At 35.5% G+C, this 17,019-nt stretch overlaps 3 protein-coding genes across 3 annotated transcripts; 1 reads left to right on the top strand and 2 right to left on the bottom strand.

Annotated features, from left to right (window-relative positions):
- Positions 1–1,186: 1,186 nt before the first annotated feature.
- Positions 1,187–2,450, bottom strand: LOC106381128 (mediator of RNA polymerase II transcription subunit 23). The gene is made up of 2 exons (XM_013820999.3): positions 2,020–2,450; positions 1,187–1,702 (listed from the first exon to the last, which is right to left on the bottom strand). The coding sequence occupies exons 1-2, from the start codon at positions 2,389–2,391 to the stop codon at positions 1,418–1,420; spliced, it is 657 nt and encodes a 218-aa protein (XP_013676453.1). The 5' UTR covers positions 2,392–2,450; the 3' UTR covers positions 1,187–1,417.
- Positions 2,451–11,782: 9,332 nt separating this feature from the next.
- Positions 11,783–12,557, top strand: BNAC02G17680D. Its single transcript, XM_013819346.3, has one exon. It carries the CDS (start codon positions 12,199–12,201, stop codon positions 12,397–12,399), a length of 201 nt encoding a protein of 66 aa, XP_013674800.1. The 5' UTR covers positions 11,783–12,198; the 3' UTR covers positions 12,400–12,557.
- Positions 12,438–16,737, bottom strand: LOC106380390 (basic blue protein). The gene is made up of 2 exons (XM_013820148.3): positions 14,652–16,737; positions 12,438–14,363 (listed from the first exon to the last, which is right to left on the bottom strand). The coding sequence occupies exons 1-2, from the start codon at positions 14,854–14,856 to the stop codon at positions 14,158–14,160; spliced, it is 411 nt and encodes a 136-aa protein (XP_013675602.1). The 5' UTR covers positions 14,857–16,737; the 3' UTR covers positions 12,438–14,157.
- Between the last annotated feature and the right edge of the window lie 282 nt (positions 16,738–17,019).

Consider the following 17,019-nt stretch of genomic DNA (forward strand, 5'->3'; position numbering starts at 1 on the left):
GCTGTGAAGTTGACACGTGGCAAACATAATGTAAAAACATTAATGTCAAATATTTTTATTTTAATATATATGGGATATTTTTAGAAATTCCAAAAATGTTATCAATGGCCGTTTAGCCACGCATTCACCAACCCTATCCAGTTTTTCCAGATACAGTTTACTTTATTATTTGAAAAAAAAACAGACAGAGGTGTTACAAAAAAAAAAAAAAAAAAAAAAAAAAGAAAAAAAAACAGACAGTTGAATTGAACTAGAAAGGAAAATTGATCTTTAATACGATATACTCCATCCGTTTCATTTTAATTGTCGTTCTAGATTCTAGTTTTATGCACACATATTAATAAAACATATGATTTTGTATATTTCCAAAATAAAAACACAATTGCCTATACATCTAATCATATTTCAACCATAAAAAAATAAAGTGGAGAATCTTATAAATAAATCTTGTATTGAAATTCTAAAACGATATTATTTTGAAACAAAGTTTTTTTTCTACAACGAATTAAATCGAAACGAAGGGAGTATTTCGCTAAAACACGTTCCCAAATTGAAAGTTAGTCCAAATTAAAGCATTTTTAATAGATGCAGTTTTATTTTGAATATTAATTTATAAACTTTAAAAAGAAAAGAAAAAGTATTAATCCAAATTCCAGATTGAACATTTATCAACGACCATTGAGACAAATATTTTTCTGTCAACAAGTTAGTCACGCCTCCAAGTTGAATAGTCTGATATATGTACGATATGTTTCTTAATAGTTTCTTGGAAAGAATATGAACAGTGAATAACTTGTTAAAATTTCGACAACTTGCCATATCGAATCTGAGAATTTGAATTCAATATCTGCGTCAACTGAATTCAAATCCGCAGATTATATTGCATGTTATCGATTTTTTTATTATGTTGATACTCCAACTGCACTCAGTGAGATGAACGGTGAACCCACGTGAAGCAATTTGGAAAGTTATGTATATAGTTTGGATTGTTGTTAATTACTTTGAATGATGTAAGTAAAAAATATCCATTCAACACATGATCATTCATCTCTAATTAAATCTTAATGAAATCACTATTGGAATTGGAGGTGATCTAATATTTCTTAGATACTTCGAAAAAAAAAATATATATATATCTTAGATACTATTTTTTGTGTAATCAATCTCTCCACCGGCACGAGACAAGAAATAATAATACTTGCATTATTTTTATTTAACATACTCATGCAACAACAACACTCGTTGGTTATCATAAGTTCATCAAACAAGAACACTTTATTTCTTTTGTTAAAGTCCCATGTTTGGTTTTAGTACGATACTGATTAATGTTCATCACGCGCACATCTTAATTATAATTTATTATTTAGTATACAAATCATTAGTACTTTTTTTGAACCGGCAGAGTAGTTGCGTGCAGTTAGAATCCTTTATTCCCCCACCTGGCCTTGTGATGGCCGCTGCTATTGTTGCTAACTCGCCAGTTCTCCGAAGCCTTGAACATTACTGCATGCTCACTGCCACTACCATGGCTTGGGTTCATGTAGACAGGATGTGGTGGAATCTGAGGAGCCATAAGCCTGTCGTGGTGCTTCATCTCTTGCGCACCGTGCTGCTTCATCCCATACCTACCGAGTTGCTGCATCCCGTGCCCTCCATAGTATGCATCTTCATGCATACCCTGCCATCCATTACCCATCTTTCCCTGTAAGCCATCATTACCAATGGGTTGAAACCATACAAAAAAATTATTAAACTGTTTAACAAGAGGGATAATTGGTGCATCTGCATATAAAGATCCCAAAATTTATAAATCAGATTCTATAAATAAAAATTTATAATTTTATCTAACAAAATTTCAGCGTAAGTTTCAGGACTTATATGTTTGCAAACACCAGACAAAACATGTACAAACCCACATAATGCATATTATAAACTTCAAAAAACCTCCAAGACACTTTGGAAGAATATCTAAAACATGTCATGATTAGATAGATTGCAACACCTTAAAAGATAACTTACATTGTGGTGAGGTTGAGCCATCGGAGGTGGGGGCATGAAGTTCATATGAGGTGGCTGTTGGTGGTGGTTGTTTCCGTGATGTGGCAACACTGTTTTGTGGTGGCTCTGACTGCTCTTATAGAACTTCTCCACTTCTGAGTCTGAATCTTCTTCGTCAAAGACAGGCATGTGAGCCATGGGTGGACGGTTGTGGTTGGCTGGAAGCCTCATGTGGTGATCGTAGCGGGTTTGACGGTCAAAGTAGCCTCCTTGTGACTCTTCATAAGACATGAACTCCTTGTGCTCCTCGAAGGTGTAGCCGCTGCTTCTGTGATTCTTGTGGCCGTACCCCTGATGGCCGTACCCATACCCTCCGATAAGTTTGTCAAGCATTTTTTTCTTTTTATATATACTTCTCTTAGTGTTCTTTGATATGGATAACTAAAATCTTTCTGGTGTCGCTATATATATATACAAATCATGTAGTGTAGTGTTGATTTGAAATAGTATTTGATATGATTCCCTCTGTAAATTACTCCTAATCATTATGCTATTTTGCTGAATCTTATTCCCTTTTCTACAACCACCAAACCGAAAGTTGAGTAGGCATGTTTGTTCTGATTCCACTCGTAATTTTAATTGATAAATCCAGTCCACGTGAGAAATTCGAATTCTAAATTGACCGAATTGTTATAAATCATATTGTGGATGTCCATAACCGACCCGGTCCATAACCGGCCCATACCTAGAGAGAGACGGCCGCGCCCTAGAGAGAGAGAGCCGGTGGCTGGAGAGAGAAAAACCCTAGTTTCTCTTTTCCTTATTAGTTTATGATTTGTACTCTTTCCATATTTGTATTTCATTTATCTAATCTTTCCATTATTCTATGACGGTGTAATTCGCTATATATAAAGGACTCCTTATGTTTATGAAGAAGATAAAAACATACAAATTTTATTCTCTTGTTTCGCAACACGTTATCAGCACGTTTATGCTCTAAACCCTAAGCTAAAGTCCGAACCCTAAAACCCTAATCTCATCCCGGCGATAAACCCTAAACCCGACGACGAACCCTAATCTGATCGAGAACCTAAAACCCCATACTCAAGGCGTTCCTGATCTCAGCACGCGACCTCAGTCCGTTCCTCAGCTCGCGACTTCAGCCTGTTCGCGAGACACGATCTCAGCCTGCTCGACGCGACCCGATACCGTTCGATAGCCAGCACGTTCACGACCCGATAGCTGCTTGCTCCCGTTCGCGACTCGTCTCAGCTTCAATCCGTTCGCGATAGACAGCAACCCGTTTGCGACCCGACAGCAACGATCAACTCGCGTTCTTCCCTATTCGGTGGTCCATTCAACCCGACTTGAGGTTTAGGTAAAACTAAAACCTAAGAACCAAACCCTAAGGCAATAGATCCAATCCCTAATAACCTAAATTGAATCTTATTGCTTGATTAAAATTGAAACCCTAATTCCCTAAAGCCTAGCCGCATGCATACCATGCAAACCCTAATCGAAATTTGATTTGATTGTTTATGTGATTGAATGTTTTGAATCTGATTATCATCACATAGAACCGATTGCTAGGATTGATTAATCTCATACTTGAATTTGGTTGATTGAATTGATGAACTAATTGAATGTTTTCTTGCGATAGAAATCGCCTAAGTTGATTAGTTCTCATCTTGTTTAAAACTTGAAACCGACCGGCTTGTTCATATTAAAACCCTAATTGCATTAATCTCATTGAATATGATCGTTAGGTTGATAGTAACTAAACCCCTTGATGCATTGCTTGATTATTTTATTGAGGTTTCATGATCACTTAGAATCGTTCTTGCTAAAGATGAATAACCGATTGCATTAAGATCATTTAGAAACCGATTGCTAAGATTGTTCATACTCTTGGCCGTGCGGCTTGTCTTGCATTATGCATGTTCGGATTGTTTGGCCGTGCGGCTTGTTAGCATATCATGCATGCATAATCGTATGGACTAAATGCATCATATCCGTTTGGTCGTGTGACCAATTTGCATTATATATCTGATTGTCTTGTATGCATTATAAGAACATTATAAATCCTAAGAATGAAATATATGATTTCAGATGTCGAAAATCAACAACTTGGATTTTGCTGCCCTAAATCTCTCTGGAGATAATTACTTGCAATGGACACTTGATGCTAAGATCATCCTAAAATCCAAGGGACTCGGTGAATGTATCACCGAGGGCAATAATGCAAGTAAGAAAGATAGATATTGAGCTATATTAATTATACGCCATCATCTTATTGAGAGTCTCAAAGATCAGTATTTGACTATTGAGAATCCTCTAGACCTTTGGACAGAGTTGAAAACGAGATATGATCACCGGAGAACGGTGTTATTACCAAAGGCTATGTATGATTGGAGGAATCTCAGAATCCAGGACTTTAAGTCCGTGGACGAGTATAACTCTGCCCTGTTTAAGATAGTTTCTAAATTGAAACTGTGTGGTGAGGATATAACGGATAAGGATATGCTTGAAAAAACCTTTTCCACCTTCCACACAAGCAATGTGTTGTTACAACAACAGTACCAAGAGAAGGGCTTCACAACTTATGCTATTCTGATCTCTTGTCTCTTGCTCGCTGAGCAGAACAATAAACTGTTGATGAGAAACAGTGAATTGAGACATCCTGGAACAAACTCATTACCTGAGGCACATGCGACCGTAGAGGATAAGAAAGAGTCGAACCATGTCCAGAGTGATAGCCAACACGGCTGTGGTCGTGGAAAATGGCATGGACGTGGTGGTCGAGGCCGAAACTCGTTTGGTCGAGGCCGAGGCAACTCATATGGCCGTGGCCAAGGAAACTCTTATGGAGGCCGTGGTCATGGCCGAGGCCGTGGTACATCATTTAAACCACAAAACTCGACCAAATCCGTGTGCCATAGATGTGGTATGGATAATCATTGGGCTAAGACATGTAGGACTCCTAAACATCTCGTTGACCTCTACCAAGAGAGTTTGAAAGGGAAGAATCCTGAAGCTCATATGACTTATCAAGATGGTGAAGATGATTTCAATAATGAACAAGACGATCTCATGGAGTATGAAACTTCTGATTGTTTAAAAGAATAAAGTTGAATTTTACATCTATGTTTTCGTGTTCTTTGCTTTATGTTTTCTATGTTTTGATTGCTTTGAACTTATTTTATTAATGAATAAAAGTTTTTATATGAAGTCTCTAAAGTATCATTCCGGGTATAGCCAGTCTCATAGAGGGCTACGGCCAGGCTAAAATCCTGTTGCCTAAGGGTACGCATCTAGAGATATCTGATGCATTGTATTAACCCAGCTCTAAGAGAAGCCTATTGAGCTTTAAGAATATTCGAATGAATGGCTTTCACATTGAGACTAAGGGCGAAGGAAACAAAGAGTTCCTTCAGATCATAGAGATCGGCCAAGGCTATAAGAAAGTCCTAGAGTCTATACATGCGCTCTCTACTGGCCTTTTACTATGCTAAGGTCGGAATGATAGAGACCAATGCTGGTGAGTTCACGTTCGAAGCGTTTAATGATTACTGTATGTCCATGGGGGTAAGTGTGAAACACTCCGTGGCACATGTACATACACAGAACGGCTTGGCCGAACCATTCATAAAACAAATTCAGCTAATAGCTAGACCATTGCTTATGAGGTCTAAGCTTCCAGCCACAGCTTGGGGACACACGGTCTTGCACGCGGCCGAACTGATTCGTATAAGACCGTCTAGTGAACATGGATATTCCCCATTACAATTGCTTACGGGTCATGAGCCAGACATATCCCATCTTAAGACATTTGGTTGTGCCGTCTATGTGCCAATTGCACCACCACAGAGAACAAAGATAGGACCTCAAAGGAGGATGGGGATATATGTTGGATATGATTCTCCCACGATTATAAAATACTTTGAGCCAACTACGAGTGATTTATTTAAGACCAGGTATGCGAATTGTCACTTTAATGAATCCGAACATCCCACATTAGGGGGAGATAACAGTAAACTGGTAAAAGAAATTACATGGAATCAAACATCCTTATCTTGGCAAGATCCTCGGACTCAAGAGTGTGATTTAGAGTGACTAAGTTATATATACCAGTTGCTAATGCACCAATAAGAATTGATGTTCAAGAGGGACACAATCAAGTTGCTACAGAGTCTAGACAACGTTTGAAACGTGGTAGACCAATAGGTTCCAAAGATAAGAACCCTTGGAAAACTAAGAAAGGTGCAGAGATTGAAACTGGGGTTGTTAAAACCCTAGACGCGACCGCGGCCATTCTTAAATCCCGGGACTTAGCCGTGGCCGATCACAAAACCCTAATAGCGATCGCGGCCGATCATGAATGCTTAGATGCGGCCGGCCCTGATGTATCTAATATTGATTCTTGGGATGCCAAGATTCAGGGTACTGAAGGTCCTGATAATAATGAGATCTCAATAAACTATGTCTTGTCTGAGATACAATGGAACAGAAAGAATGTCGACATTGATGATATATTTGCATGCAATGTAGCACTTGAAATCATGGATGATAATGAGGATCATGAACCCACGTCTATTTATGAGTGCACTCAACGATCAGATTGGATCAAATGGAAAGAAGCTATAAACGTGGAGTTAAACTCTTTAAAGAAGAGAGATGTCTTTGGACCAATAGTCCGGACACCTTATGATGTTAAACCAGTCGGCCATAAGTGGGTCTTTGTGAGAAAGAGAAACGAACATGGTAATGTCGTTAGATATAAAGTACGGCTTGTTGCACAAGGATTCTCACAAAGACCAGGAATAGATTATGAGGAGACATACTCCCCTGTGGTGGATGCTACTACTTTTAGATTCCTGATAAGTATGGCTATAAGAGAAAAATTAGTCTTGCGGTTATGGATGTTGGAACTGCATACTTATATGGGCCACTGGATAATGAGATTTATATGAAAGTACCAGAGGGTATAGAGTTGAAAAACAAATCGAGTACTCGAGAACAACACTGTATAAGGTTGAATAAATCACTTTATGGATTGAAACAATTAGGCCGAATGTGGTACAATAGACTAAGTGAGTACTTAGTGAAAGAGGGATATAAGAATGATCCGATCAGCCCACGTATCTTTATAAAGAAATTCAGCCAGGGCTTTGTAATCATAGCAGTGTATGTTGATGATTTGAATGTCCTAGGAACCTCTGGAGAGATTTCCCAAACCGTTGAATATTTAAGAAAGAATTCGAGATAAAAGATCTAGGAAAAACGAAATTCTGTTTGGGATTACAGCTTGAGTACATAAGAGATGGAATCCTTGTGCATCAAATGGCATATACAGAAAAAGTACTCAAGATATTTAACATGGCCGAGTCTCACCCCTTATCTAGCCCCATGGTCGTGAGGTCTCTCGGCCTGGACACTGATCCATTCCGTCCTAAGATGGACGATGAAGATGTCCTTGGTCCCGAAGTGTCATATCTCAGTGCCATAGGAGCTTTGATGTATCTGGCTAGTCACACACGACCAGATATATGTTTTGTCGTGAATCTATTGTCTAGATTTAGCTCTTGTCCAACCCAAAGGCACTGAGACGGGATTAAACATATTCTTCGTTACCTGCAAGGAACGAAAGACTTGGGTTTATTTTATACTAACCATAACAAAGAAGGATTAGTTGGCTTTGTTGATGCAGGTTATCTCTCGGATCCTCACAATGCTCGATCACAGACCAGCTACGTCTTTACTCATGGTGGTACGGCCATCTCATGGCGTTCCATGAAGCAGACAATCGAGGCCACTTCATCAAACCATTCGTAAATCTTGGCTATTCACGAGGCCAGCTACGAGTCTGTGTTGGATGACCGAAGGCAAGGACGCACCAACCGTGATGTATGAGGACAATGCATCTTGCATTGCTCAGCTTAAGGATGGCTACATCAAAGGAGACCAGACGAAGCACATACTGCCTAAGTTCTTCTTCATGCACGAGCTTCAGAAAGCCGGCGAGGTCCAAGTCGTCCAAGTGCGTTCCAGTGACAACTCAGCCGACCTGTTCACCAAATCACTTCCTACCTGCACGTTCAGGAAGCTCACGCATCAGATTGGGATGCGTAGACTAAAAGACCTTCAGTGATGTTCAGAACAGGGGGAGTAATACGTGTTGTACTCTTTTTCCTTCACCATGGTTTTGTCCCATTGGGTTTTCCTGGTAAGGTTTTAATGAGGCAACATCTAAAGCGTATTACAAACTATGTATAGTTATGGCATCCAAGGGGGAGTGTTATAAATCATATTGTGGATGTCCATAACCGGCCCATACCTAGAGAGAGAGATGGGCGCGCTCTAGAGAGAGAGAGAGCCGGTGGCTGGAGAGAGAGAAACTCTAGTTTCTCTTATCCTTATTAGTTTATGATTTGTACTCTTTTCATATTTGTATTTTATTTCTCTAATCTCTACATTATTCTATGACGGTGTAATTCTCTATATATAAATTAAATCGCTCCTTATGTTTATGAAGAATATAGAAACATACAGATTCTATTCTGTTGTTTCACAACACGAATACAAATAGAAGGATAATAATATTTTAACACCAGTTTGTAATACCCCTTTGGGCTTTTACTAATGAAACCTTTGGGCCGACAAAAAAAAAATCAAACTGAGATTAAACCTACTTTAATCTATGTATTACGTACGGGTGTTGGTTTTATATCAAACTCAGCAATCAATACAACCTACGTGAAGATAACCTAAACATAACTCCCTTTGAAATCTATAAAACCCATTTGAGAAAATATTCACAGAATAAGTGAAACAGATTGAGGGAAAAACATCACAAGGTTAGGAAATCTTCTCCATAATAACTAAGGTTCATAGTTTTTTATTTATTTATCAAAACTTACACTTTTGAAAAGTATTGCAAAGGGCTCAAGAGCATGATTAATGGGGCTGGGGGGAGGGGGGGGGGTTTAACGGAATATAAAAAAAAATTTAAGAGTCGGTTCTCAGTAAGTTAATTGACGTTTTTTTATATTCCGCTAAGAACTCCACCCTAAGAACTCCTATTAATCATGCTCTAAGCATGTCAAAATCATGCAGTCTCAAACCCGATCGAACTCCCAAAATTTTGGTCTTCGAGCGATCATATGTTTGGTTGGCAGACTATCAATCAATATTACTGAAGACCTTTTTTGAATCTTCGAATAAAAAAACCGGACTAGTCTATTATCTATTTGGTTAGTAGACCATGGATTAATTTTTATTGGGGAACTTTTATGAATCTTCGAATAGAAAGACCGGATCGCACCTGCCAAGAAGTGGATCAGTCGGTCCCTTCCTCTCGGCTAACGTCCATATTATTTGAAAACCCATACCGGGCAGTAGAGATGGCAATTTAGGAAACAAAAAAAACAGCCAGATTGGATGTGGAGTGAAACAAATCGAGTTTCGGCATCAAAATTCGCGTAAGGAAGTCAGTTAATCATCTCACCTACAGAATAACCTCAAATCAAATCATAAATTATAACTCAACGCTCAATCTTGTGTTCAACTTTTGGCTCCATCAATCGGTAGAGCCTCATTCAATAATTATATACGATCCTGATGACAAAAAAAAAATACAATCCTACATCTCTTCGTAATTGTATGTTTTTTGTTCTCTTTCTATTTTCAACTATTCTTCCTGCATTCATATTTTGTTGTAGATAAGATACCAGCTCGGAATATGAAAGTGACTTAAGTAATATGGAAATGACTTGAGCCTATCTACTAATCGACAATCTAATCTATTAAAATGAGAGTACAAAACTAGATTACCATTTAGTTTTACCACTTATTTACAATGGCATATGCCGTTGAGATATTTATTGAACCTATATTTAAGTGTGTTTGTCTTTTCATAATTTAAATTATAAATCCTTAATCAAATATTAACCAAATATTAACCAAAATAGATTTTCCAATAGATTTCCTAATATATTTCGTATTAACGTATTACATGTTTTCCGATATTTATTAGTAATAAATAATAAAGTAAAAACCACATATCATAATCAGTTTATATAATATATAAGTAAAATATAAAATAATCTATTCATAAATTATTGGTATAATGTTTTCAAATGTATAAGACCAATTAGTTATTACAAAGTGATATAATAAACAATTAAAATAACAAAATATAATTATTCAAAGTAATAAATAAAATTGTTATGTTTTAAAATGTTATACTAAAAATTAGATAAAATAATTTAATTTACAAATATATATTATACCATTTAGTACGAAAAAATAAATAAAGTGAAAACATGTATTCAGACGGTCACATGTCAAACTCTAGGAATAAACAATAAAGCGCGGGATAAGTTTTTTAAACAAATTTATTTTAATAGAAATTATAATTCCAAATTTTTTAAAATTTATTTTATTTATTTAAGGGGTGCTAAATTTTTGGAATAAGAAAGATTTATGACCGAACCCTATACTGTTTTAGTATGAATAATTGTAATTTATATCATAATATTTTTAAAAATTTTAATTTTACTTTTTGTTATAACTGCATAGTTTACTTTTCAATCTAAATTTATGAATAGAAGGTGCAACTTTATTTTGTGATATACGTTTTTGTTTGTGAAAATATATAAAATATATACTACAAATCTTTATGGAGTAAAAACAAACAAATATATGACTTTAAAAATTATGAAATTATCTGTAAAAATGGTAGAAGAAGTAAAGGAAGAAAAAGACCATACATGTTGATTATAACGTTATTTTGTTCAAAAAACAATAACGTTTGAAAATATGGTTAATGTTAAGAATATTTACCATTAACAATATAGAAAAAAATTATGTATATAAAAATGAAAGAAAACACCCGCGCAAGATCTAGTTGGTTTTAAATTGGAAGCCCAAAAAACTTATCATGGTATCAGAGCCAGGTTCACACCCTGACCCATTAATCCAGCCCGGAAAGAGGCCCGATCATCCCACTAGGCGATGGCCCATATAAGACTAGAAAAAAATAAAACATTGTCTTGGAGGAGGTAAGATGGATTATGCGAGATTAATGGTTATATGCACCATTATCTCGAGGGAGGGTGTTGGAGATAAGATCCCACATCGAAAATATGAAAGAGATTTAAGTAATATATAAATTGGTTTTAAGTTGGAAGCCCAATAAACTTATCATATTTACTTCTAAAATTTGAATGTAAAAAAACTTATTGTACTTATATTTTGTAGAATTGAAACCTATCAAAGAATTACACCAAATTTTCAGTTCAAAATAAAAATTATATCAAATTTCAATGATGATGATGTAGATTCATTTTAAAAAACCTACGGTCTGAAGAAATTTTATTTTCCAAGATTTATTAGGCAAAATTTTAATGTATCCCAATAATTTGGAATGTAAGAACAATAGTATTTTTAAGTACTAGATAAATTCAAAATAAAAATATCAACTAAATTTTTTTTTTATACGTACATCACATATTTTTATATTTTACCAATCCTATTTTATTTTATTTTATCTCGGCAAAAATGATAGCTATTGTCAAGATAAATACATAAAAATCGCAATAATAAATTTAAAATTACCACTACCACACCTATAACACAAAATTTTCTTATCTGATTTCTTAATTTATATACTTCAACCATATAAGGTTTTAAAATTATATGTTTTCTCAGTTAAAAACTTCAACCATATGAACACACCCAAATTCTCCAGCTTCATAGACGTCAAAAAGAAGGCTTAATATTACGGTATGGAGAAGAGTGAAGATGAAAGCAAAAATAAAAATGAACAAAACGTCTAAGCTTTCTACATTATTTAATGACAAAAAAGTAACACGAGAATAATGCGTTTGGATAATAATTAACGACTGATTAGAGAAGTAATGGTCTCAAAAGCATATCCTCTAGAATCTTCTTGTTGACCGACGACCTGAGTCCACATGGCAGCCTCCTGGTCTTTCCGAAGACACCGTCCTTGTCTCATTCTTCACGTTTGTTTATAAACACAAGAAAGAGTAGTAGTCGTCTCTCTGTATAATAATATTCTCAAACCATTTCGGCGTTGCTCACCAACCTGATTTCTCTTCTGCTTTCACACACAACTCGTGTCGTCTTTTTAAAACAGGATATAGTTCTTTGTTTGTCTCGGGGTTTGTGGGGGTGAAAATGGAGAACAAGAACAATCATGGAAACGAGGATGGTCCAAAACATAGCCAAGTGGTGAAGATAAAGAGAGAATTTGAGAAGATAAGTCAGCCATCGCTGCATCAACCGGAGATGAGAAGGGTACTTTCCAAGATCAAGAGGAGTCAACGTTCACGTTCACCACTTGGCTTAGGAGAGAGATCTGTTTCTGTTGGCAACTAATGATTGTTTGCTTTTGTAGTCGTTCCTTGTTGTATATGTTCTATGTAAATACGCTTTGGATTGAATATGACCGATGTATATAGATCTGGATTTACATGATATGTATGTAAGATAGAGATATTGTCACTATAAATGACCAAAACTCATTGAGAACAAAATGTATATGTATTGACTCGATCTGCCAGAGAACTCAAAATCCTTTAAAAAAAAAGAAACAAACACATGTGGAGCTTATAAGTTCTCTTGTGTCAAAGATAATCCAATTTGAACCATTAGAGGATAATAACTGGTCTGAACTCTTTTTCCTCTCTCGACAAGATCGTAATCATCCAATGTGGCATTTATTCCTTTCCAGATCTGATCCTCTATTTGGTTATCAAGCCACAGTGAGTACTGCTTAGGACTCGGTCTGTTCTTCTGCATTTATGACTCCTTACTCGTCTGGGCTTCTCGTGTAGAGATAATGTAGGACGATGAAACACTCAACTTGCTCGCCAGACATAGTAGAGATCATCTAAGACAACACAATGAAAGTCCAATCAATTGCAGTACACTCACTCTGGAGGGAAGGAACCAGCGGCAGCATGGTGAAGCTCCAACTCAACCACAAAATCTTGGGAAAATCATTGACAAAAACAATAGGAATTGGCTATGTTTGCTGACGTAATCAGACAACAAGAGATATGGTTCCATCCTCTTGTGTTGGTTCGCTAGTAGATGCTAAATCTATACTATCTCGTTTGTAAAGTGATGCAACTGGAGTGGACTTCTTTGTGTGATGGCCGGACCAGGACCTAGTCACCCCTGCTTCGCCTGTTGCTCGTTCGGAGTCGCCTTCGGGACAATATGCGGGTCCTCGTATTGTTCTCCGGCTGTTCTGCTCTGTTGATCATCACTCTTGTTGCAGGTACCGTTCTACTGGAATTTCATAGCTGCTAGGAATTTCGTTTTTGTTAAGCTTTACTCTTAGCGTTAGGGATTAGATTAAACCTTGTTTTTCTTACAAAGTCTTTTTTAGCTTTTTTTGGGGCTTTGTTTTGACCTCTGCTTTAATTAGCATCCATTGATGCAGTAGGTTTTGCTTGCAAAAACTATTTGTATCCCCAATGTCATTATCTTGATAATGAAACTACTTATCAAAAAAAAAAGTGATGCAACACAAAAACAGGTATGCACTAGATGTACCAACTGATTTTGATGAATATAATTTTACATTCATTCATAAACTGCCAATGTCACATTTAACTTTGTCTGGTCATAGTTTTTTTTTTAAAATCATACCATTTTTATAACAATGAATATAGTGATTATAACATTAAATTTATTAAAAAGTAACTTCAATATAAATATTTAGAGATTTTCCATATAAATTTGAAAATTTTAGTTCTCAATTTATTAATATAGTGATTATACAATTATTTTAAATTTGCGTAACATATATGTGAGTTGTTACCATATTTAGAATCTCGACAAAAATATAAATCTATATAAGTAACATTTTCAGGTCACAGTTAATTTGATTTTATGTCATTATTTTTAAAAGCCATTTTTTATTTTGTAAGAAATGAATGTGACGATCGCACATTAACAAATCTGAGGAAATAAATTCTTGAATAATGTTTGGAGAATAACAAAGAACGAAATCGCATACAACATGATAAAGTTATGAGATAACTTTTTTATTCATATGAGCGTTTGAGTGAATTGACTTACAAAAAAAAATGCATTAATAATTTCACTTTCAACTAATTACTTATTTCAACTAATTGCTCTTATGGCCATCTTTAAGCCAGCTGAGCAATCAGAAGCATCATATGTCCCGATGTAGTAGCTAAGACCATATGGAAGGCTGATCCTAGCGTCCCCCGATGTGTACTCTTTCGCACCCTCGTTTGCTATACACGTTTCATAGCCAGTACGATTTACCACCATCACATTGCTTGTCAGATAATCGTATTTAAATTCTGCAATGCAACACCATATTATATCAATATAAATTTATTGTCTACAAATATTTACCCTTTCTAATAAAGTTGGCTCGATGAACCAAAATAGATGAGTAAAACCATTCGGAGTTTAATTAGGCCTGGAGTGGATCAATATCATAACATAACACCTTAATCCGGTTTTGATACATAGTTTGGACCGGAACAAGATGATTTATCCAGCAAGTCATCTCTTATTCAATTAAACTAATAAAATATTTGTTTATCAATCAACATTAATATGATTTTTTAACATCGTTTCCATACCGAGAATATCACCAGCGTAGAAGATTTTGCCTCGTGCCCAAGTGTCCATTGGAATAATCGGGTCCCAACCATACACGCCTCCAACATAGTAAGTGGCTGGCATTCGGGCATGGGTCACATTATTTGCTAGAAACAAACATAAAACCGTCATGACAATAACCATTGGTACTGTTGCATATGAAACATGTACTGATGATCGAGCCATAGGGTCAAAAAGTTCCAGTGAACTAGACAAAACCTTTGTGATTATTTATATAAACCGTTGATTGATATATGTTGTTTGAGGAGACTAATACACATGATTATCTAAGAAATATTATTATATAGGATATTATAAGGTAATGCATATACTACTTATCCTAAAATTAATACTTAAACCAAACTATTTTTTTGTCAACAGTCAAACTATTTTTGTATGGAATTAATTGATTTCATGGCTTGAATTTTCAAATTCAAACAAAATATTGTCTTAGTTAGGTAATTTCTCAATCACATCCCTTATATATATATATTATATATTAGAAGAGAAACATTTTTAGAAAATAACTTTTAAATGGTGTATTATTTACATTTTTTTCTATGCTGACATGTCATTACTTCATGCACTCTTATATAAAGTTTTAAATTGCCCTTTAGTTAGTAAATATATTTCAGTGATTGCCATTGTTATAATTTTACATGTATTTGTGCATATTTGGAAATTTGGTGATCCAAAAACAAATGTAATAGCTTACGAACTCAAAGTGTACCTAAAACTATGTGTACCAATTATTAATTATGTAAATATTATACTTAAGAAAGTGAAAATTACATTTACACACTATTTGATTTTTCAATTACAGAATAAGTCACTTTGTGCTTCTAGAGCACTTTTTGATGGCTAATTTCCCAATTTTCCCTTCCAACCAAATCTATTAACTAGATATTTTTCTAATTCCACTTAAACAAAGAATCCTAACTTTTTTCTTATCTAATCTTTTGATTTCGTTAAATCATTTTCTTTCTTGTTTCACTAATCAACCTCTTCTTCCACAATACTATAAATACTCACTGAAATCCTAATTTAAATGGTTGAGCTTAAAAATCTTTAAATTACAGATTTTTAGTGTAATTGAGAAAATCATAACTCCTCAAACCAACTCCGTCCTTTTCACCATGGTAGTCAATGGTGGAATTGCTATTTTCCCAAATTTGAAGACAACGTTTTGTACTTTAATGGAAATCCTTCTATTTTATTCTTTTTTTTAGAATATCTCTGCTAGTAGCTATTGAAGAAACACTAATGTATGAATTACAAATTCTCTTGTGTTTTAAAATTATGGATGGACAATCTTTACAGTTGGAACTAGACTTCCTCAACTCAATTATGTCATAGTATCTTTCTCAACTTGAACTATGGATAGAGAATATAATTGATGAGCACGATAAAATAAAGGACATTGTGAAGGATTGGTGGAATACATGATGGAATTCGTCGAGCATCAAACAAGGTCACCATTGGTACCGCTATGATGTGCTTGCTATGTTGTCCACAACTCTTCCATCCACAAAATTACCGTCCACAATTTTTTCATCCACGAAATTTTCGTCCACTACTCTATTACTCCTACCAATACTTTTTATCATTCACTGTTTCAAGAGAATCATAAATAAATATGAGTTTTTTCAGAAACACACTACAAGAAAACAGGGGGATTCTGATGGCCGAAATCGTCGGAAATTCGTCGGAATAGACCGATTCCGACGAATTTCCGACGAACCCGTCCGTCGGTATCGTTTCGTCGGAAAAAAAAAATTCGTCGGAATTTCGTCAGAACTTCCGACGACTTTCTGACGAATACCGAGAAACGTCATTCTGACGAACTTCCGACGATATTACGATGCGGATACACGAGACCAGAGTTCATCGGAAAACAACGTACCGACGAAGAACGTTCGTCGGACAATTCCGACGTAGAGTGTTCCTCGGTTTATTCCGACGCACTTTGGGCGTCGGAAATTACCGACGAACATTGTTCGTCGGAATATACCGACGAACCACGTTCGTCGGATATTACCGACGGACAACGTTCGTCGGAATATACCGACGGAAATGTGGTTTGTCGGTAAATTCCGACGGATATATGTCCGTCGGTATATTCCGACGACCATTGTCCGTCGGTATATACCCATTTTTTTTTTACAAATTAATTTTGCATTTTTATATATTTTTTGATATTAATAAATTTAAAAAATCGGAAATTTAAAACTAATAATATTATAAAATTTAAATTCATAAAAACCGAAATAGGAAAAAAACATTCATAAAGTTTAAAATTCATACAAACCGAAATAGAAAAAAAAAACATTCCGAAAGTTTTAAAAAGCC

Source organism: Brassica napus, chromosome C2, assembly GCF_020379485.1.
Source record: "Brassica napus cultivar Da-Ae chromosome C2, Da-Ae, whole genome shotgun sequence".
In the NCBI taxonomy this organism is placed as follows: Eukaryota; Viridiplantae; Streptophyta; class Magnoliopsida; order Brassicales; family Brassicaceae; genus Brassica; species Brassica napus.